This window comes from Megascapheus bottae, chromosome 27 (genome assembly GCF_031878675.1).
Source record: "Megascapheus bottae isolate mThoBot1 chromosome 27, mThoBot2.hap1, whole genome shotgun sequence".
NCBI lineage: Eukaryota > Metazoa > Chordata > Mammalia > Rodentia > Geomyidae > Megascapheus > Megascapheus bottae.
The window spans coordinates 5226066-5248374 of NC_143535.1; the positions used below are offsets into that span (position 1 = coordinate 5226066).

General features: G+C 50.6%; 3 protein-coding genes across 7 annotated transcripts in view; all 3 read right to left on the reverse strand.

Annotated features, from left to right (window-relative positions):
• Positions 1 to 1015: 1015 nt before the first annotated feature.
• On the reverse strand, positions 1016 to 5156 carry Tmem25 (transmembrane protein 25). Of its 2 annotated transcripts, none has more exons than XM_090319396.1 (8): positions 4898 to 5156; positions 4339 to 4650; positions 3295 to 3585; positions 2954 to 3085; positions 2674 to 2704; positions 2415 to 2515; positions 2182 to 2268; positions 1016 to 2073 (listed from the first exon to the last, which is right to left on the reverse strand). In XM_090319396.1, exons 1-8 carry the CDS (start codon positions 4965 to 4967, stop codon positions 2000 to 2002), a joined length of 1098 nt encoding a protein of 365 aa, XP_090175522.1. In that variant the 5' UTR covers positions 4968 to 5156; the 3' UTR covers positions 1016 to 1999. The 2 variants fall into 2 exon arrangements, with proteins under 2 accessions (XP_090175522.1, XP_090175521.1); XM_090319395.1 differs by having other exon boundaries at positions 2182 to 2271.
• A 438-nt stretch (positions 5157 to 5594) lies between these two features.
• Ttc36 (tetratricopeptide repeat domain 36) lies at positions 5595 to 10838 on the reverse strand. Its single transcript, XM_090319394.1, has 3 exons — positions 10730 to 10838; positions 9669 to 9857; positions 5595 to 5917 (listed from the first exon to the last, which is right to left on the reverse strand). Exons 1-3 carry the CDS (start codon positions 10836 to 10838, stop codon positions 5655 to 5657), a joined length of 561 nt encoding a protein of 186 aa, XP_090175520.1. The 3' UTR covers positions 5595 to 5654.
• Positions 10839 to 16023: 5185 nt separating this feature from the next.
• Kmt2a (lysine methyltransferase 2A) overlaps positions 16024 to 22309 on the reverse strand; it is a 72775-nt gene continuing 66489 nt past the window's right edge. For all 4 annotated transcript variants that reach the window (XM_090319400.1, XM_090319398.1, XM_090319399.1 and 1 more), the window contains exons 31-36: positions 20619 to 20693; positions 19500 to 19674; positions 19305 to 19412; positions 18171 to 18254; positions 17263 to 17392; positions 16024 to 16540 (exon numbers count right to left, since the gene is read on the reverse strand). In XM_090319400.1, the coding sequence (XP_090175526.1) occupies positions 16265 to 16540; positions 17263 to 17392; positions 18171 to 18254; positions 19305 to 19412; positions 19500 to 19674; positions 20619 to 20693 (848 nt within the window). In that variant the 3' untranslated portion in view covers positions 16024 to 16264. The remainder of the gene's footprint in view (positions 16541 to 17262; positions 17393 to 18170; positions 18255 to 19304; positions 19413 to 19499; positions 19675 to 20618; positions 20694 to 22309) is intronic.

Below are 22309 nucleotides of genomic sequence, written 5' to 3' on the forward strand. Positions count from 1 at the left end.
GAAGCTCCTAGAAGGTGGCAGGCCTGGAGAGGACGCGGAGGCTTCAGTTTCCCCTCCCGTGCCTCATCCCTCCTTCCCTCCCTGTGCATCTCATGCTCTCGCCCTGTGCATCTCTGTCCTTTGAAGAGCCTTTGAGACAAACCAGTAATGGCTTCTCTCAGCTTTGTGAGCCACTCAGGCTAATGACTCAAACTCAAAGAGGGGTAACGGAGCTCCATTGATGACTGGCGGGTCAGACCTTGAGAAGTAGCATGTGAAGTCGGAGCCAGGGAGACGGTCTGAGAGCTACCTCACGGTATCAGAACTGAGTCGATTCAGGGCCATCCAGCTGGGGAACGAAGTTCTTTCTGTGTAAAACTACCACTTTTTTCCTAAAATTTACTTTTTCCAGGGCGGGGGGATGTGGGGGGTGTGTCTCTGTGCCTCACGGCCAGGCCACCCACCCGTTGGCCTCAGTCCTGGCTGCCACGGCCCCAGGAGCCTGACTGCCGCAGTAATCCAAATGGGAGACGGCAGCGGCTTGGGAGTATTCAGTCACACTCCTCCTACGAGGAGAACGGCAGACAGAGGCTGCTCAGTGTGGAAAACTGGCTCCAGAGGGGCCAGGGGGCTCCAGAGACACGGATGTCAAGAGGGCAGAGAGTGCACTGAAGTGCTATTGTCAGCCTAATATATACACAGTGAACACACACCAAGAGAAGACTTGTTCCTTGCAACGTCACTGACTTTAAAAGGAGAAATTTAGGCTGGGTGCAGTGGCTCACGCCTGTAATACTAGCTGCTCAGGAGGCTGAGATCTGAGGATTGTGGTTCAAAGCCAGCCTGCACACTAAAGTCTGAAACTCATCTCCAATTAACAGTAGAAAATCAGAAATAGGGCTGTGGTTCAGGGGTAGGGCAGTAGCCTTGAGCTGAAGAGCTCAGGGACAGTGCCCAGACCTAGAGCTCAAGCCCCAATGACCAAAAAAAAAAAAATTGAAAACATTATTTGAGGAAATGAAGCAGAGACATCATATTCACATTTGAATTTACTGTGCTCAGTATTGTCCTAGGGTATCACATGAGAAAAATTACAAAACAGGATAGTAACAAGAAAAAAATATACTCTGCACTCTATTATTCAAGCACATACAGGTTGCTTCTGAAAGCATTCCTAGGTCATTTGAGGGAATCTGGTCTCCCTCTTTCTTCATGTCCCTCTGTCTGCTATAACAAACCCCTACAGAACAGGCTGGGGCAGGACAGATGTGGCAGCCAGGGTGGGGTCAGGGCTGGGATCCTGTGCGAGGGAGACATGCTGAGAGAGGAACCATCAATCCTGAGAACTTGGGGACACAGTGAATCACAGGAGACTCGGGAAAGCCAAGGGGGTCCAGGCCCCTCACACCCTGTCCCCTAGGAATTGTGCTTAAAGTGCTAGCAGGAAAGTGATGCATAGCTAGCTTCATGCTACCCTGGATGCCAGCAGACCTAGTCACCCGTTCCTCCCCAGAGCCCAGCCAGGAAGTGGAGGAGGCCCGGGGTGAAACCTACCATGCCCAAGAGGAGGTGGGGAAGGGCAGAGGGGTGCAGCAGAGAGGGCTCCTTTGTGCTTGCTTGGCCGAGGGACGCTGGACCCGGTCTGGTTCCTGTGCAGCTAGTAGGGGACTACATTTTCCCCGAGGGAACACAGCTACACAGCATAGGAAGGACATGCAGGGCCCTGTTCACCCCTCAAGCAGGCAGGCAGCCCCCATGCCTCCTGTACAAGGTGCCCGCACAAGCCTACACCATACAGGTCACGCCACAACACATCTGCCAGTGCCCACTGCCTGGGCCTGGGCACCGAGTTCTGGTTGGCAGTCCTGCCGAGGGTACCTGTGCGCCGTGAATCAGGTTCCACTGCGACGGCACCTGCACAGCCCGCAGGGTGTTCCAGGAGTGCCAGTGGGTGGCAGGGCCCGGGGCCTCTTCCTGCTGGCAGCATGGCTTGGGGTGCTGCGGGGTGGTGGCACTCAGCTCACAGCCAGATCTCATCACTGCTGACGCTGGTCACACGATAGATGTAGCCCAGCATGGGCAGGCGGATGAAGCCTGTGGGGTCAGAGTTCCCCAGGGGCTCACCTTAGGGGTCCTGTCTGTTCCCCACCCTCAGGATGTTGCACAGGGCTGGGCAGACTTGCAGGGGCCCCTCCCTAGTACCTCGGCTGGTGAGGAGGCCCCCAGACTCGGCTTGCAGAAGGTCTGGCCGGCTGCTGTTCCGAGCCAATGGCTGGTCTGTTGGTTTCCCTGCTGGGAGACAAGGGGCAGTGCCCAGGATGAGGGCTGTGCCTGGCACCCAGTCTCCTCCTCCCTTCCTCCTACATTCCAGGGCCTCTTCCTCGGAAGCTCTATTTGAAGATAAGTGTGGGTCAGGAGCAGGGTCCCAGGTGTACCTCGGAGATCCGGAGTGAGGTCGTTGAGCTGCAGGTTGGATGGGAGAGACATGTTCTCCCGTGGCAGGCGTATGTTGTTGAGTTTCAGGTTGTTGGAGTCACTGTGGGGTGGACAAAGGCTGGGATATGCTGGGGTTCTGAGAAGCACAGGCGCTCGATGCTCTGAGGCCTACCTCCGCCCTCTCAGAAACCCCAGCTTTCCTCATGCCCCCTCCTGGATTTCAGTCCAGCCCATCCGCCCAGCACCAGGAAGAATTACCTAGAGATCAGAGATGGGCGCCGGGAGGGGCCTGAGGAGAAAGGAATCCTGCTAGCGAGGCACTGTCCTCACTCTGGGCTCCCCCACTGCCCTTTCAGACCTAGGACCCTCAGGCAGGGGGACCAGAGATGGGTTCCCAGTGCACCCTTCTGCTAGCTGTAGCCTTAGCACAGCCACCTCCTGCAGATACACTGCCCGGCTCTGCTTCCGCCCTCGCTGTCACTGCCCACCCTCATTGTCACGCCTCCAGCCACCTTCTGCCCCAGCGCCCTGGCCCTACCTTTGGTCTTCTTCTCTTTCCGGCAGACCAGGCAGGCCACCAAGGTGCCAAACCCCACAAGGGTGCCCAGAGCAAGCCCTCCAGCCACGACAACGCCCAGCAGTGGCACCTCCACCCGGGTGGCCCAGAGTCCTGCAGGGTGCCCGCCAGTTAGTCTCCAAATGTGCAGGACCCCAACCCTTGTGCGTCACAGGTGACAACCTACTCGCTCTCCCCGCCCAAGGGAGCTAGGCCAGTTTATTCACAAGGCCCTCGTGATGGGCCCCAAACTCTCCCATTTCTGTGCTGTGATACCTGGGCCGACTCGCAGATTCACTGGGCTGGCTGCCCATTCTGCTCACCTGGAGCTGGAAGCGAGGCGCTGGTGACACCCACGTCGTTGGTAGCCACCACTGAGAGATTGTGCGGCAGGCTGCGGAGCTGCAGCTGCACTGTGTGGTTGGTGAGCCAGGGGTAGTTCTGAGCATCCAGCACCAAGAAGTCAGAGGTGTTGACAGTCACTGGTCCATCTTGGTCAATCCAAGTGACATTGGCAGGTGGGTTGGCACGCACCAAAGCAAACAAGACAACCAGCAGGCCTGGGTCCTGAGCTTCCTGATACTTGGCCCCAACCTGGGCAATCTCTGGCTTAACTAGTAGAGAGCGGAGAACAGTCAGCTCTCAGCACAGCCCCTCCCACTCCGGCGTTTCTTCCCAGCCCTGGGTGGCAGGAGGGAGTCCTGAGTTTTTCACAAGGGGACACCAAAGGACTGGATGGCTGGGCTTGCTACTGAGATGGCCTTTCATAATGATCAACAGTATAAATCCAGGTAAGGATCTGGATTTGCATCCTGGCTTTGCTTCTTATCCTGTGTGTCCTTGGGAAGACTGCTCAATCTCTTAGTTTACTCCTTCATAAAAACAAGCCAGCAGCTATGCCTGTAATCTTAGCTACTCAGGAGACCGAGATCTGAGCACTGAGATTCAGTGCCAGCCAGGACAGACAAATCTAAGAGACTCTTTATCTCCAACCAGAAAAAAGTAGAGGCATGGCTCAAATGGCAAAACGATAGCTGTAAGCCAAAAAGCCAAAGGAGAGCTCAAGGACTTGAGTAAAAGTCTCAATACTGGTATACACATGCACGCGCACACGTGCGTGTGCATACACACACACACAAGTAATTTCCTCATAGAATTAAGTGAGTTATTCTTTGACAAGCATCTTAAAGTGTTTGCTAAAGTTGGGCATGCAGACAAGGCCTGTAATTTGAGTCTGTGGTAGGCTGAGGCAAAGGAAGGTTGGGAACTTGAGGGCAATTGGCATAACTAGTAAGTGCCTACCTCAAAAAATCCAAACGTCCTGTGGAACACTGCCCTATGGCTGTGGGGGTCCAGGGAGTACTCACATTGCACATTGAGGATGACAGAGGCATTGGCTGAGCGGCCACTGCCTGGGTCCTGCAGGGAGCAGTTGAGCTCATGCTGGGCTCGCTGAGCAGTGACAGTGAAGGTGCTGGTTCCTCCAGAGAAGGCCTCCCCACCCACACTGAGAAGTCTTGAAGTGGTGGCCTCTTGTAGCTGTCCATCCAGGTACCAGGCCAATCGGGGTGTGCCAGGGCCTCCTGCCACCCGGCAGGTGAAAGCATGGCGTTCATTCTCCCGAAGTGCCCGCTCTGCCCAGGTCTGACCATCAATCTGTGGTGCCAATTCCCCCCAACCTGGAACAAAGCAGGTGGTCTCTGGGGAAGGGCTGGGATAAGGTGGGTTCGGTTCTGTGACCCAGGATGACGCTCAGGTACAGAAGGGCAGTAGGCCTGGTTGAACCTAAGCTAGGAAGGTGGGGAAGGGGAACCTGGCCCTTGGGGCCTGGTGTGGGCGGGTACCCCAAGGGAAGATGCAGGCAGAAGGGACAGAAGGGGCTTTGGCTCCCAGAAGCACTTAACCAAGGAACGAACAGGGGTGTACCTGAGCTCAGAAGGGCCTGCAGGAGAAGCAGTGTGGGGGGGAGGGTGGCCGGGCCTGGAGGCGACCCCATGGTGGCAGGGCCTGGGATCCAGGCTGCTCCGAGGAGGGGACCGGCTTCGGCTTCAGCCAGGTGAGAGTAGGCAGGCCTAGAAATTCTTCCAGGAATTTATTCTCCAAAACCCAAAACTAAATCCTGCACGGAAATGAGGACGCAGCAGACTGGCTCAGGGCGGCCAAGGTGAGGACCGGGGGGAACAGCACAGCCTAAAGGCAGAGACCTCCGCCGCCGGCGCCTGCAGAGCTGCAGAGCTGCAGAGCTGCACACGCAGGGCCCAGCCCCGACTGCAGGGATGGCCGGCAGAACGCGCTCGCTGGGAGGAGCGGCCAGGGCTGCGCGTGCGCCCACGCGGCCGGCGCGCCCCCGCCCTCCCCGAGGTCGCCCTTCCTCCGACCCCGCCCTGCCTCTGCCCTCTGCCTCTCCCCGCTTAGATCCCCTTCCCGGCCCCGCTCACCTGGCGCCCCGGGAAGCATCTGCTCAGGTCCCTGGCGAGGGCGGGGTCTGCGCCCGGCAGGACCAATGGACGCCCGCCCGCCCAACACCCCCGCGTCCACGGCGGGCTCGCGCTGCGCCCTGAGTGGGGCGCGAGGGCAGACACAGGACAGACACAGGCGGTCGGCGAGACCCGGCAGCTTTATTGGCTGAGTCCCCTCCCGTCCCGTCCCGTCCCGTCCCGTCCTCCGCACCCGGCGGCCGAGCTCAGCGTCCGCCGCGGGGGCCGCGCAGCTGCCCCATCATGTCGGCCAACATGCGGTTGCACAGAGCGGCGTACGGGTTGAGCAGCACCAGCTGGCGCCGCGCGAAGGGGCTGCCCAGCCGCGCCGCCCGCTCCAAGTCTCCGCGAGCATCTTCGTCCCGGCCCTGCAGCCGCGCCAGCAGCCCCCGCTGCACGAAGGCCTGGCGGGCGGCGCGGCCGCGGCCGCCGCTCAGCTCCAGGGCCCGGTCCAGGTCCTCCAGGGCGCCTGCGCAGCGGGAAGGGCGGGGTCAGCGGCGGGGTCCCGACACCCACCTGTCATCGAGGACCCCGGGGTCTCCTGGGAGAAGTCCCGCCCCTCCTCTCCCCGCTGGGGCGGGGTCACCTGTCATCGACCTGTCATCGAGGACCCCGGGGGCTCCTGGGAGATGTCCCGCCCCTTCTCTCCCCGCTGGGGCGGGGTCACCTGTCATTGACCTGTCATCGAGGACCCCTGGGGCCCTTGGGAGATGTCCCGCCCCGTTCTCTCCCCACTGGGATGGGAGGAAGGGTTGGTTTCTCCATCACCCAGGTCAGAGCTGCCCCGAAAGCCTAGGTCTCAGCAGGTTCATCCAGCTCACCTCTACAGGTGTAGCTGCCCAGGAGACTGGGCCTTGAGGGGACTGTGGCTTGAGGCTAGCCCAAGCAGGAAAGCGTCGACTCCTATCTCCAAAAGAACTAGCAAAAAGCGGTGCTGGTTGTGTGCGTCAAGTGGTAAGAGCACCAGCCTAGAAGGCAAGGGCCCAACTACAAACCCTGAGTCCCAAGGTGTGAATGGCTCATCCTTGTAATCCTGTTCACTCAGGAGACTGAGATCTGGAGGGATCTTGGTTTGAAGAAGCTGGAGCATAGATTAAGTGGTAGAGTGCTGGCTGTGACAAAAAAACCTGGGCAAGAGTGCAAGACTCTTGGTTCAAACCCCGGTACAAGAGAGCTCGCGTGCACACACATACCCTCAAAAACAAAGCACCCATGCCAGGAGCGTGGCCTGGTGATAGCTTGCTCCCCGAGCATATACAAAGCCCTGGGTTCAATTCCCCAGAACTACATACACATAAAAAACTGGAAGTGGTGCTGTGACTCATGTGATAGAGTGCTAGCCTTAAACAAAAAGTGTCCAAGGACAGTGCCCAGGCCCTGAGTTCAAGCCCCAGATGGACAAAACACACACACACACAAGAGTGAAGGTTGCTCAGAGAACTGAATGATCATGGTGTTGATGGTTTTGGCCCATTGCCTCTGCACTTCCACAGAGAAGTTACTGAGTATAAACCCCGTGTCAGGGCTCTCCTCTGAAATGCGTCAGCTGTAAAATCATTTTCTCAACTCTTTCTTTTCCCCCTTTTCCATTGCATTCTTTAGAACAACTGCTTTGCTATTTCTTTTTTTTTTCTTTGTCAGTCCTGGGGCTTGAACTCAGGGCCTGAGCACTATCCTTGGACTTCTTCCTCAAGACTAGCTCTCTGCCACTTGAGCCACAGCACCACTTCTGGCTTTTCTATAGGAATCAAACCTGCGTCTTCATGCATGCTAGGCAAGCACTCTTCCACTAGGCTAAACTCCTGCTTCATTATTATATATCTAATGTCTCTGGAATAAGGTCCTGGTACTGGAGCTAGACTACAGCCTCATTTTTTTTTTTTTGCCAGTCCTGGGGCTTGAACTCAGGTCCTGAGCACTGTCCTTGGACTTTCTCAAGGCTAGCACTCTACCACTTGAGCCTCAGCACCACTTCTGGCTTTTTTCTATGTATGTGGTACTGAGGAATTGAACCCAGGTCTTCGTGCATGCTAGGCAAGCACTCTACCACTAGGCCAAACTCCCAGCCCTACAGCTTCATTTTTATGATCCTCATATAAAGACTTGGCATGGGCCTCTGAGCTCTGAACTCAGAATCCAGGCAGCCTGCTGCTTTCTTTTGGGTTCTGCTTCACATTCTCTCTCTCTCTCTCTCTCTCTCTCTCTCTCTCTCTCTCTCTCTCTCTCTCTCTCTCTCTCTCTCTCTCTCTCTTTTTCTTGGGTTCTGCTTCACATTCTCTCTCTCTCTCTTCTTGAGTTCTGCTTCACATTCTCTCTCTCTCTTCTTCTTCTTTTTTTCTGTTGGTCATGAGATTTGAACTCTGGGCCTGGGCGTTGCCCCTGAGCTCTTCAGATCAAGGCTATTGCCCTACCCCTTAAGCCATAGCGCCACTTCTGGTTTTCTGGTGGTTAATTGGAGATAAGAGTCTCACGGGGGCCGGGAGTTTGGCCTAGTGGTTAAAGTGCTTGCCTAGCATGCACGAAGACCCGGGTTTGATTCCTCGGTACCACATACATAGAAAAAAGCCAGAAGTGGTGCTGAGGCTCAAGTGGTAGAGCTCTAGCCTTGAGAAAGTCCAAGGACCGTGCTCAGGCCCTGAGCTCAAGCCCAGGACTGGCAAAAAAAAAAAAAAAAAAAAAAAAGAAAAGAGTCTCACGGACTTTAGTGCCAGGCTGGCTTTGAGCCGAGATCCTCAGATCTCAGCCTCCTGAGAAGCTAGGATTACAGGCATGCGCCGCTGTGCCCAGCTCCACATTTACTCCTGGCTCCTTGGAGCTCAGCACCACTCTGGAGCAAGGCTGAGCTGCACTGTCCCCTGACTTGGTTCCCAGAACTGGTTTCCATGGGGAAACTCAGACTGCAGGGTTGCTCAGTTTCCCTCCGGAGAGCGGGTCTGGAGGAACGGAAGCCTTTCTAGATAGAACCACTTCTTCCACGGTGGCACTGGGCCTTACAGGCTGACAAGCCTGGGAAGGACTTTCGAGCGTTCTCTCTCGTTCTCAGAAAGGAGTCCTAACTCTCTGGAACAACTACCCTACTGATCCTGTCACCTCATTCCCCAGCAAGTCTCTGTGGTTCCATCTTCCTGTCAGCCTGGCTCACTGTACCATGGTTTCTGGTTCCAGTGAGATTATCGGCAATGCAGTGGGTTTGGCTGGGTCAAACCTACCTCCAAAACCTCTAGGGATGTGCTTTCAAGAATCCAGCCTGAGCTGGGTGCTGGTGGCTCACAGCTGAAATCCTAGCTACTCAGGAGGTCTGAGGATCGGGGTTCAAAGCCAGCCTGGGTACTTCAAAACCGTGACTCTTACCTCCAGTTAATCACTAGAAAAGAGGAAGAGGAGCTATGGCTCAAGGGCAGGGTGGTAGCCTGGAGCTGAAGAGCTTAGGGATTGCGCCCAGGTCCAGAGTTCAAGTCCTATGATCCCATTAAAAAAAAAAAGTCAGAAAGGGAGCTGTGGCTCAAGTGGTAGAACACTAGCCTTGAGTCAAAAAGCTCAGCAACATGTGAGGCCCTGAGTTCAAGCCTTAGCACCGGCATGTGTGTGTACACCCTCCCCGCCACAGTCCAATCTCATCTTGACACACGGAGTTTACCATCATTCCCTTCTCCATTCTTCCACGTGGCCTGTCTGCTCCAGGAGCAGCGCGCATGCTCTCCCTCTAATGCCTGTCAACTAATCATGTTCTACTCACACCTATGAGCAACCTGAAGAGCCGCAGCGTGTGCAGGAAGAGACCCCCCACTTGGTAGAATGCCAGCTCCGTCACTTCTGGGCTGGAGCACACTTACCTTTGGAGGCTTCAACTTCTCCATCTTTAGCATGGATAACACTATAGATATCTTTCAGGGTTGTTTCTATGGCTTATTTGTGGTTAGTGCTTGGCAACTACTATATACTGATCAGCTTGAAGTAGCGCATCTTTTATCTTTGTGTCTCGTGCGGCTCACGGCTTTTCCACGGGCTTTCATCAACTAGTCCTTAAATAAATGAATGGATTACCGTATCTTCTTTCATAATCGCCCAGGAGCTAGGCAGGGCCCACTCTAACTCTCAGGCTCTAGAGTGGATTAGTGGTGGATTAGCGACTCTCATCTCCTGTGCTCCTACTCCGGGTCAGTGCATCTCTGTGCCCTCCAGAGCTACTTTCTACAGAAGATGCTGGCGTACCCCCTCACCTGCCACGTCTCCTTGGAGCCGCCGGGCCTGGGCCCTGTTGTTGTAGCCAGATGCTCTCTCAGGCAGCAGGCAGATGGCTTGGCCAAACTTCTCCAGGGCTGTGCTGAGGTCACCAGCCTCAGCTGCCATCACCCCCTGCAGCTCTAGGACTTTAGACTGCTCCAACTGTGCTTGTGGGAAAACTCCATCTGCATCAGGGGGAGGAGAGCGCAGACAGGAAGAAGGCTTTGGAAGCTTGAGGGCTGAGCCAGCTGGCGCGGGCCATGTCAGGGGTGAGTTGCAATGCTTGGGTAAGAGACAGGTCAAGGTGAGGAGCTAACACTGCCTAAGTCCCAAAGAGATTTGGGAAGGGACCCTTGGCTTCTCATGGCCAAGAGTAGTCCACACTCTTCAGTCTGTAGGTCAGTAACTCAGTCAAGGTCACAGTCTTTTAAGTTCTAAGTGACAAAATTGGGGTGTGAACCTTGGTCCCTCCTGGCTCTAAACTTAACCTGTTCCCATTTTATTCTACTCTTCTACCCTTAAAGGCCACCACGACATTCCTAGGGTGTGGAAAGCACCCTGGATGTATCCCTTAGCCTTCCAGTGTGGCTTCAGTAAGGCTTGAGTGCCATCTGCTTAGAAACAAGGGCCCCTCTGCTAGGGCCTCTGCTAGGTGTACTTCCGCTGCAGAAGAGGTAGTTCAGTGTTGGCCTTTGATAATTGTGCTAAATGGCAGCTCTACTTGCCAAGTCAAGACCAGTTTATCGAGCCCCTGTCTCCCTCACTGCCTGACTTCCATTCCGTGGGAGATGACATCGTTTTGACAAAGATTTGAGAGCTTAACATCCAACAGTTAACCTTTGGTGCATGGGAAGATTAGACATGCCAGAGAGTTAAACGATGGAGACAAACCTTGGTCTTCTCTGGCAGAATGTTTCTTGCCATTCCCCCACTACACACTCAATACCAGCTAGCCTCCAACTCTACTGTCAGTAAGCCAGCTGAGAGGAACAAGAGGCCCCAGTACTTTCCTCCTCTGTGCTTGTGTGTAAAGCTACAGGCCAAGTCAAGGGCTCACCTTCATCTTTCTCCGTTTCTTCTCCCAGGTCCAGTCCAAGTATATCTCCAAAGGGGGAGTCAGGGTTGAAGATGGCCTGCAACACTGCTTCATCGTCTGGAGTTCCCATGGTGCCCTACAGTCAAGTCCCGAGGTGAGGTGCTGGGGCGGGGGCCACAGCCGGCAGGCAGCTGATCTTTAGAGGAGGAGGTTGTTTGGGGACTTTCCTCAGGAGTGCTTCCCATTCCTTGGCTTCAGCTTCTGGGGTTAGTGACCCTGGCTTAGCAGAACATTTGTAATGATTTCTCAACTGAACCCAGGCTCTTAACAAAATAAACAGATCCAGTTTCAGCCTTAAGGTGGAACAGAGAAGAGATGCGGGAATGCTTGTCAGTGACAGTTTAGAAGTCACTGGATAAAGTGGTGACGAAGGATGAAGGGACCTATTCTTCTATCCTCTTGACCTCATACTCAGCATGTCAGGTCCTGAACACCGGTCACTGCTAAGTGAAGGAAAGAAATCCAGGTTAAAGTAACCAGGAAGCAATGAGACCAAAAAGCAGCCACAGGGAGTGGACTTAGTGATTCCATCTTTTTGTTGTTGTTGCGCTGATAATGGGGCCTGAACTCAGGGCCTGTTGCTCTTACTCAGCTTTTGTCACTCACAAGGGGCACTTTACCACTTGAGCCACATCTCCACTCCACTTCTAGCTTTTTGCTGGTAACCTGAGTCTCATGGACTTCCCTGCCTGCGCTGCCCTCAAACCTTGATCCCCCATCTCATTCTCCTGAGGAGCAAAGGATTACAGTCGTGAACCCCCAGAACCTAGCTCATAATTCCATCTTAAAAGGTATTTCGAAATTGTGCCATGGGCCCCTGCCCTCTCCACTCTGCCACCCCTGCCAAGGCCAGAAGGAAGAGCAACCATTTGCAGCAATAAACTTGACATGTTTATTAATTAAACTATCACTTAAATAAAAAAAAGTGCATAGAAAATAAACATGTTTAAAAACTCCTTTTTTTTTTTTACAACTATGTACACTTTTTACTTTTACATTCAGTCTTTCGTAGAGAGCTTTCAGCATTATTATTTTTGAACTATTAAAGTATTTTCCTTCACCCCTGTCACAGGGAGTTAACACTGATGGACTTACAAACATTTTCCTTTTTTTTTTCTTTTTTTCTTTCTCTTTTTCTTTAACCAGAAGCTTGGAAGAACACAAGGAAAAAAAAAACTCAAAAGATCTGTTATACATGATAAAGTTGTTGAAAATGTCTTATTTCTACAAAAGAAGCTTGTCATCTGTTGATCTTGAAACGATTATTCAACTACCTGTATTTACTAAAGAGACTGTTAAAAGTTCAATAAAAGAAACACCACAAATCTATTTTCTTGGTTGAAAGACAGAACTAGAGTACCTCAGAACAAGATACCAGGAAAGCACAGAACACAAGTTTTCCCTAAATGCAGGTGGTAACCCCAACATTCATAACCAAAAGTAGAGAAACAAAGAGTACAGGTACTGACTGGCAACATTCAAGAGCAGGAAAAATCCAGGTGATACCATTTCTGCACTGTTCTCTGATTGGAGAATGGTGGATCTTGCCACCCTCTGCCCCGTGGCTTGGGGTCCCCGATGTGAAAATCAGAGGAAGGCTAGCCTGACGTTTTCCTGCTCTGCTAGCAACTGTAACACAATCCTTATCTATAGTGTTAAGAGAATTAAAAGCCATGGACTGAACTAGGCTTTGTTACATGGTGCATTACTCTATTAGTTCCTATATATATCATATTTATATTTATTTGAAAACCAAAACAAACAAAAAAGTTGCAAGTTTTCAGAGTGTGAGACTTGACTGGTATTCATGATTCGGCACAAAACCATCTGCTCAATAACCTTGTATTGCTTTAAAATGAAGAAAGTGAAAACACAAAATTACACCCAGCCCTTTGCAATGACCCGCTTTTCCTTAAAAAAAAAAAAAAACAAAAAAAAAACACAAAAAAACCCCAAGTTGATTTCTATGAAAAAAGAATCCCAAATCAAACTTAACATCTGACAAGGTTTTTGACCTTTAGTATTTTCAGATAATTGATTGAAAGTCAGTCCTTTAGAAAGATACATTCATTAAAAGATGGTTTGTTTTTTGTGTATGTGTGTATGTTGTTATTTTTTAAAGTTTTTTTTTTTAAGTTTTTTTTCTTTTTTTCTTTTACATCAAGGTGACTGCAATGTGCTCACTGCACTGGCGGGGTTGTCTGGGTGGTGGTAAGCTGGGTCCTGGTAAAGGAGTCTGGTTCACAGCACAGCTGCCAGGGGTCACCCCGTTTACTGTTACTGACCTAGGAATGGGAGAGGTCTTGTGTGGGATGGGGTGTGCAGCCACAGGGGCGGCTGGGGACCAGACTCCGGCCAAGGGCTCAACGCCATGCAGCTGGACTGGCTACACAGCTGTCACTGAGCCACCAGAAAACGCAGCCACAACAGGTTCTAGCAGCAAAGCGGTACGTGAGCTGGCTCTGAGAACTGACCAGGCTTGCAGCTGTTAAGTCTTGGAATCTGCGGTGCCCCTCAGGGGGATTCCTGGGAATGATCCCCAGTTCCTCTCTGTCTGCACTTTGGTGCGGAGGGTCCCTTGGTCACTTTCAAAACAAAGTCACACATAGTTTTGGAGACAGCCAGGTCATTTTTGCCTTCTTCCCCTCTCCTGGGGAAACCTTAGTTCATCCCCCAATTTGCTGGCAGGTATGCTGATTTTGGCAATGGACTCAAGGCTGAGCTGCGAGAGGGAGTTTTCTCACTTCTGTGGTTGACAGTTGGGGGTGTAAAGGCAAGGCAAACCATTCTGCAGCTGGCAGGAGAAGGAAAGACTGGCTTCCTTCCCTGTCCTCGGGGCTTGGATTATAGAAAGAGGATGAGGAGGGGGCTCACAGTACAGCACGGCCTAGCAGGGCAGTGACTAGGTCTATTTAGCTGAGTTTCCCCCACCCTCGGACTGGCCTTTGGGTCTTTCTCATGGTGAATTCCTGACCCATCAGTGCATTAATCATTTCAGTAACAAATGCAGCTTAAGTTTTTTTTTTTCATTAAAAAAAATAGGAATACAAGGATTTACAAAAAAAACCAAAAAAACAAAAAACCTCACACAGTGCAATAATAAAGTAAACGAGACACAAGTGGAACCCCTCAGGCCACTGCATCTAGTTCATGGGCAAAGGAGGACGGGAGGTGAGGTCTGGGTAGACTGCTTCCCAGTCCCCTGCTGGCACTTCTCCACGATGAGAAGGAAGGCTCTGCCATCCGGGCCACAGTGCTGGGCTCCCTGCACGACAGTGGTAACAGCAACAAGGGTCCAGCAAAAGCGCCAGACAAAGTCCTGCGGGTTAGGAGAAAAGGGAGCCCAGGATGGAAGGCACAGCAGAGCCGTGAGTCCCGGGGCAGAGAGTGCTGGGCTGAGTCGTATTGCTTTGCTAGACTTCCATAGGAATGGGCTTCGGTGGTGAGAAAAGGGCGCCCCACCCTCTCCTCGGATTACTCCGCTCTGCAGCCCCCTGGCAGGGGCGGGGTCTGCTTTATCGTGAGTGGTCACACTGTGCTTCAGTTTCAACAGGCTGCCCCAAAAGAGGGCACAGGGATCAGTGGGTTCTTTGCAGATCTGAGGATTTGATGGGCAGAGGGAAAGGAAGAAAAAGGAGATGATCTATGAGACAGATGGTGATGGAAGATGTCAAGTTGCCACAGAACTGGTTGGCTGCTAACTCTGAAGTAAGGCAAGATGAGAGAAACGCTTGAGCTGCTGCCCTTCGCTCTGAGCCAGGGTCAGAGGCGAGGCGCGGCCTGGGAAAGGAGAGAAGGAACTGGCGAATCAAGGTCCCACTGTAGCCTTCAAGGAGCTTCCTCAGGGAAGGACGGGAGAGGCTTAATGGAGCTGGGTGACCTTCCTTCTCCATTATCATTCAAGAACTGACCCGGGAACTTGGGTCACTGGGGCACAAACAAACTACAGGTGAAACAACAAAAAGCACACCTTTCAGGGGGAAGTTGGGCAGGAAAAACCAGACTTTGTGTGTACAGCTGAATATTTTCTCTAACTCCATCCTATGAAAATAAAAAAATTATTAAAAACCGATTTTCTTTTAAATTAGGATAATACCACGGTTTAAAAAATAGCCTTGTCATAAGTGCTTCTCCCTATGAAGTGCTTCTCATAGAAAAATATACAAAATATATTTACATTTATAAAACCTTAAATAGTAAACTGTAAACAGAACAGAGTAAAATCCAATGACTTAATTTAACAGGTTCAAGACACTCACTGTCTTGGGGGAAGGAAGAGAAAAAACATCTGATGCTGTTTGACCATATCCTAGTCAGGGCAGTAGTGTCATTTAACTCGCTTCAGTCACAGCTGCGCACAGGTAACAGCCATCCTTGCACACCTGGTGCTCGAGTCCCCAAATTTTGGGCCTTGAAATGATTAGTGTTTTGCCTTCAACTAGACATTGACCATTTAAAAACAAAGTCTTCCTATGTCTTAATGAGGGGAAAAGAAAGTTATCATGTCCTAGGAAGGGGGCCAGGGGTTGTCCTGGTTATGGTACTCTGGTGGTTGCATGATTCAAATCCTATTTAAATAATCTGTATCCTCTTCTAAAAAAAATCATGCTACATATATTTCCTTAAAACTCTCAGCAGAGTTGCACAAAATCTTCAAATTCCGTCTGGTTCTGGCAATGGCTCCTGCCCACTTCCCTCTGGAGTGCTCTGAGGCTCAGGGAGCCTGGTAGAGGCACACCACATGCCCACCGGTAAGTGCTCCTGAGCAGGGAGTCCTCTCCCCCACCACCCAGGAAGCAGGATGGAAAGCAGTGGGATGGAGGACGGGAAGGAACGTGGAGTGAAGAGAATGACAGAGGGAAGCCGCTCCTATTGTCAAGGTGACTGGCTGAGATAAGGCTCACAGGGACACTACTCCCACTGCCAGCCCACAGGCTCCATGTTTGGTAATTAGTTGGCACAACCCCAAGACAGCCTTTTGACACCAGAGGTGCCAGGAATCCTGTCTTCCTGCTGGAAGTGAACTCTCTCAAGAGGGAGGAGAGTAGGGAAAACCACCAGACCTCTGTTTGTTCAACAGATGGCCACAGGCAGGGTCTGGCTGGCAGACCAGCAGGTTGTCCTGACAGCCCTGTGTCTCAGTCCTGCCTGACCCTCGGCTCTGAGAGCTGGGGAAGGGCTGAGGTGAGGAAGACAACTGCTCTTGGAGGAGATGCTCAGGCTCCATCTCCCGATAAAACCCAGCCTCTCTTCAGGAACATCTCCCAGGACCCAGCTCCCAGCGATTCTAGCAGCCGAGTCAACAGGGGATCTCCTGAGACCTCATTTCTAAGACTCTGACCACATGGATGACACGAATATGGACAGCAGGGCGCCTGGCCAGAGGCCCCTCCACCAGCCCGCTAGGTCCCGGAGCTCCTAACTGCTGGAAAGGCCTTCCGCGCTGCTCTGGGTGGCCCAGGGTCCTGGTTCTCGGGCACAGGGGAAAGAGCAGCGTTAGTTCAGGAACTTGCGGCATTTCTTGGCGCCACAGTTGCAGGGCAGCTTGTTGCTGGCGTCCTCGATGGGGAATTTGTAGTCGTAGGTGAGTTCCTCGCCCCGGTAGATTTTGCGCATAGCGAAGATGACAATGTGCTTCTGCCCGTCAATGTTGATGACGCGAGAGTAGCAGTTGGGCTCACACGAGTGGTTGATGAAGCGGGCCGCGTTCCCGTGCATGGTGGCGTCTACTACTTCTGAGTCATCGATGCGGAACATGTAGCAGCCAATGCCCTACACAGGGAGAGGAAGACCTGGCCATTTACCTAGTAACATTTGGTGCTGAGAATGGAACCCAAAGCCATGGGAGGTACTATTGAGTCATAGGGCCTCTAAGTTGTTATTTTGCCTGTGTGCCAGTATTGGGTTTGAACTCAGGACATGGGCTGTCTCTGGGTGCTCTACCAACCTTGCCCACCACAAGCCCACTTTTGGCTTTTTAGTGGTTAACTAGATATGAGCCGGTGCCCAGCTCTTCAGGTTATCTGCGTGTTTATCTTAGATTCTGAACATGTATGGGATTTTTTACAGGGCTTGGAAATGTAACTTTTTAAAAAACATCTTTGTGGGGTTGACTCCTAGCACTGAAGATGAAAATGTCTTGGAATTGACGTATCAATCATTTCTGTTTTTGTGAGTCGTGGGGCTTGAACTCAAGGCCTAGGCACTGTCCCTGAACTTTTTTGCTCAAGACTAGTATTCTACCACTTTGAGCCACAGCTCCACTTTGGGTTTTCTGGTGCTTAACAGGAGATAGGAGTCACACAGACTTTTCTGCCCAGCCTGGCTTCTAACCTCGATCCTCAGATCTCAGCCTCCTGAGTAGCTAGGATTACAGGCGTGAGCCACTGTACCCAACAGCACATAACATTTCTTTTGGGATTCAAAGACCCACTGGATAGCTGTAGTCCTTTCCTAGCATAAAGCCAAAGAACAGGGACAGCAAAGGCACTCACCTTGCTGTCATAATACTTCTCCCGCTTGTCGGTCTGGATGGAACGAATGACATTGCCGGCATATTCAATCACCATCTCACCTGCATCAATGTTTCTCTTGCAGAAAAGACCCCGTCCATGGATGGGAGACCTGGGTTAGAGAGATGGAAAAGACCAGGCATAAGTTTTCTAGTATGGTGTGAATCCACAAGTATAGGGATGAATGGACTCTCCAAGCATGTTAGCTTCCCAGATGGTTACTTGGCCAAAGATTAGTGATTTCTGCACTCTCTAGCCCACTAAGAGTAGCAGTACTCTAGTGTGTATATGAGGAAGTCCGTGTACAACTTAAGAAGTTGCAGGAGGCCGGGAGTTTGGCCTAGTTTGGCCTGTTTAAAGTGCTTGCCTAGCATGCATGAAGACCCGGGTTCGATTCCTCGGTACCACATACATAGAAAAAAAAAGCCGGAAGTGGTGCTGAGGCTCAAGTGGTAGAGCTCTAGCCTTGAGAAAGTCCAAGGACAGTGCTCAGGCCCTGAGCTCAAGCCCAGGACTGGCAAAAAAAAAAAAAAAAAAAAAAAAAAAAAGTTGCAGGAGCTCAGGATCACAGTATTCATAAACACCTCACTGCCTGGAGGAGGGAGTCACTTCAGCATTTGGTCTCTTTATTTCATTAGTTTTCTTCTTCTTCTTTTTTTTTTTTTTTTTTGGTCATGGGGCTTGGACTCTGGGCCTGGGCCGGTTCCTGAGCTCTTCAGCTCAAGGCTACCACCCTACCCCTTGAGCCACAGCACCACTTCAGGTTTTTTTAGTGGTTAGTGGTTAGTTTCACCGTCTGGTCTTTTGTGTCTGGGCTAGCTTTGAACTGCTATCTTCAGATCTCAGCTCCTAAGTAAGTTTCATTATTCTTTCTACAATGTTAGCCATACCTGTAGACACCAACTGCCTCTTTAGACGTCTTTTTTAAGTGCCGGAAACGCATGGGCATTGGCAGGTCCATGCTAGTTGCTCTCCTAAGAGAGAAGGCAAATGATTAGCAAATCTTTGCAAGAAATAATGTTTTGAGTCTTTTTTTTTTTTTTTTTGGCCAGTCCTGGGGCTTGTACTCAGAGCCTGGGCACTGTCCTTGGGCTTTCTCAAGGGTAAAGCTCTACCACTTGAGCTACAGCAACACTCTGGCTTTTTCTATATATGTGGTGCCAAGGAATTGAACCCAGGTCTTTGTGCATGCTAGGTAAGCACTCTACCACTAGGCCAAACTCTCAGCCCCTGTTTTGAGTCTTGGAAGTGAAGGATCCTAGACACTATGAATACACTCATTCACTATCTGGTTTTTTTTTTTTTTCTCTTTTTCTTTTTGCCAGTCCTATGGCTTGAACTCAGGGCTTGGGCAATGTCTTTGAGCTTTCTCAAAGTTAGCACTCTACCATCTGAGCTACAGCACCACTTCTGGCTTTTTCTGTGTATGTGGTATTGAGGAATTGAACCCAGAGCTTTGTGCATGCTAGGCCATGGTCCCAGCCCCAGGCATTTTTAAAATAGGCCCTCTTTCTTTCTTTCCTTCTTTCTTTTTTTTTTTTTTGTTGGTGGTGGGGCTTGAACTCTGGGTCTGGACATTGTCCCTGAGCTCTTCAGATCAAGAGTGGCCCCCTACCTTTTGAGCTACAGCACCATTTCTGGTTTTCTAGCAGTTAGTGCCCAGGATGGCTTTGAACCTTGATCCTCAGATCTCAACCTCCTGAGTAACTAGGATTATAGGTGTGAGCCACCATTCCCGGGTCTTTTTCAATACATTTCTTTCTGATCACACTTATGGTTTATGTAACCATATGCAAAGCTATTGGCAAAGATTGTTAAAAAAAATTAGCATCTTATGCTGCTCAAATTTCTTCTAACTTACATTCCTCTCTTTACTAGCCAGCTATATTTCAATACAAAATAGATTTGAGTCTTCTTAAATGAGTCTTCCCACAGGAACCTGTGGGCCAAGCAGGACGACACAGCAGCCTGAAGCTGAGTGGAGGGAAAGGACGTCTGTAATGATGGGCTCACTGGGGGCTCACCGAGCAGACTTCAGCTGCACCTCCTCCTCTTCCTCGTCATTGGGGTTGTACTCAGGAGGCTGTCGGTGTTTAGAAGCCAGGAAGTTAAACATATCAAATGCCGACTTCCTGGAGCCAAAAGATGAAGGTTTACATTTAAAGAATGGAGCAGTAGGTCAGACCATGGCATCAGTGGGAATCTCCAAGGGTACTTGCCTCAGGTGGACTTCAGCCCTGGCAGAGCCATGAGGGTTCAAGGGGGGTTCATTGGCCTCCTCAGGCTTGTGGAAACGGAATTTGTAATTCCGACAGTGCTTGGCACCAGACAGCTGCTCAATCAGGAACACAACTGCATCGTGGAGAATCCCCAGCATCCTCAAGCCATTCACACCTGTGGGGTCAAAGGTAGCAGATGTGCAGCCAGCAGGAAGCAGCACAGCACAGCACCAAGTGCCGGTGCTACTGGCAGCTGCCAGTGGCTGCTCATGGGAGAATGATATTAACTTTGGCTAGAAATCAGCATCCGTGAGCAGCCAAAATAATACTGGTGTTATCCTTCAATACGCACACAATCGCATAGGGTGCTAGGTAAGAAATGCATGCTGCAAAACTATAAACTATCGTTTAGATGCTGCCTGTACCCAGAAATGCTACTGTACTATTTTACTTCATGCTTATATCGACTATTCGGAGGTAGAAGTAGAATTGTTTTTGTGGTTCAAGAGACGACCCCCAGGGCCTCACACATACTAGCACTCTACAGTGAGCAATGGCTAAGATTACAGGCATGGGTCATGGGCACCTGACAAAATATTATTATATTTATTATTTTTTTGCCAGTCCTGGGGTTTGAATTCAGAGCCTGGGCAATGTCCTTGGGCTTTCTTAAGGCTAGCACTCTACCACCTGAGCCACAGCACCACTTCCAGCTTTTTCTGTGTGTGCTACTGAGGAATCAAACCCAGAGCTTCTTGCATGCTCGGTAAGAAATCTACCAGGTTCCCAGCCCCTATTATTATTATTTTTATTTTTCCAGTCCTGGGTCTTGAACTAAGGGCCTGAGCACTGTCCTTGGGCTTTCCTCAAGGCCAGCACTCTACCATGTGAGACAAAGCACCACTTCCAGCTTTTCTCAGTGTATGTGGTACCGAGAATTGAACCCAGAGCATCATGCATGCTAGGTAAGCACTTTACCACGAGGCCAAATTCCCAGCCCCATTATTATTATTATTATTATTTTTAAAGAAGGTTTACTTGTTGCTGTGATGGTGGTGGTATTTAGACTAACAAGTTGCTAGAATGTCTAAGGAATAAACTAACTGCTTTAGCCATTACCTGCAAATGACAGCTGCTTCAGGCGGGCATTTGATCGAGCTTCCTGGACTTTATCTGTCAATGACTTCCAGGCATCTGAAGGGAAAAGAAGGAAATTGGGCTGAAAAATATTCATGCTAACATCTATTAATCCCAATGGTGTGCTTAGGATCCTACAGCTCAAACACATCTTCTTAGGACAGAACAGTTTTCCTTCTGTCTCTAGTAGAACTGGAGAGGTAACTCAGGGCCTTGCGCTCAGTTTTCTTCCTCACAGCCAGCACTCTATCATTTTATCCACCACTCCACTCCAGCAATCTGATGAATAGGTAGTCTCAGAGACTTTTTACTTGGTACCCCAATCCTCCTAATCTCAGCCTTCCACACAGCTTAGGATGACAGGTGAGAGCCACCACAACCAAGGAAGGCTTTCTGCCTGGGCTGGCCTCAAATCACAACTCTCCTACCACCAGGCACGAGCCATCATCACCAAGCTTTTTCTTTGCACATGGTACAACTCTCCGTGCTTTTCCCACCCCACCATTCCTCCTTTCCTCTGTGTGTGGCTCTGGAGAATCAAATTCACAGCCTTGTCCATGCTAAGCGTACGTGGGACAAAAAAGTAAAAACTTTTGCCAGTGCTGCTGCTTGTCCCTTGAGGGAGCCCCTGGGCTGCGCTCTGGTGCATGAGCATCTTGGTGCTTGACAAGCAGGTTGTAAGGACCTAGAACTGTATGTTCAGAGTATTTTGTGTGTCAACATGTAAAACTAAAGATGAACAATGTGTGTAAACCATCAGCTTCTGCTTTTAAATTGGTCAGTAGTCAACCTAAAGCTTTTGTGGTATGTCTTATTTTTTTTTGGAAGGGGGAGGTCAGTTGTGGAGATTGAACTCAGAGCCCAGGTGCTGTCTCTGAGCTCTTTTGCTCAATGCTAATTAATCTACCACTTTGAGGTACAGTACCACCACTTTTTTGGTTTTGAGTGGTTAATTGGAGATAAAAAATCTCTAGCCCAGCATTAGTGGCTCACGCCTGTAATCTTAGCTACTCAGGAGGCTAAGATCTGAGGATCCTGGTTTGAAGCTTACCTGGGCAGGACAATCTGTGAGCCTCTTATCTCTAATGAACCACCAGAAAACTGAATGTGGTACTATGGGTCAAAGTGGTAGAGAACTTAAGCAAAAGAGATCAAGGACAGTGCTCAGACCCTGAGTTCAAGCCCCAAAACTCCCCCTCCAAATTCACAGGGACTTTTTTGCCTAGGCTGGCTCTGAACCACAATTCTCAGATCTCAGCCTCCTGAGTAGCTAAGATCATAGGTATGAACTACCAGTGCCCAGCTTGTCTTAATTTTTTTTTTTTTTTTGCCAGTCCTGGGCCTTGAACTCAGGGCCTGAGCACTGTCCTTGGACATTCTCAAGGATATAGCTCTACCACTTGAGCCACAGCACCACTGCTGGCTTTTTTCTATGTATATGGCAGTACTGAGGGATGGAACCTGGGTCTTCATTCATGCTAGGCAAGCACTCTACCACTAGGTCAAACTCGTGGCCTTAATTTTTACTCAACGTGCACAAAATTAAAAAAAAAAAAAAAAAAAAAAAAGTGGGCCAGGAGTTTGGCCTAGTGGTTAAAGTGCTTGCCTAGCATGCACGAAGACCCGGGTTCGATTCCTCGGTACCACATATAGAAAAAAGCCGGAAGCGGTGC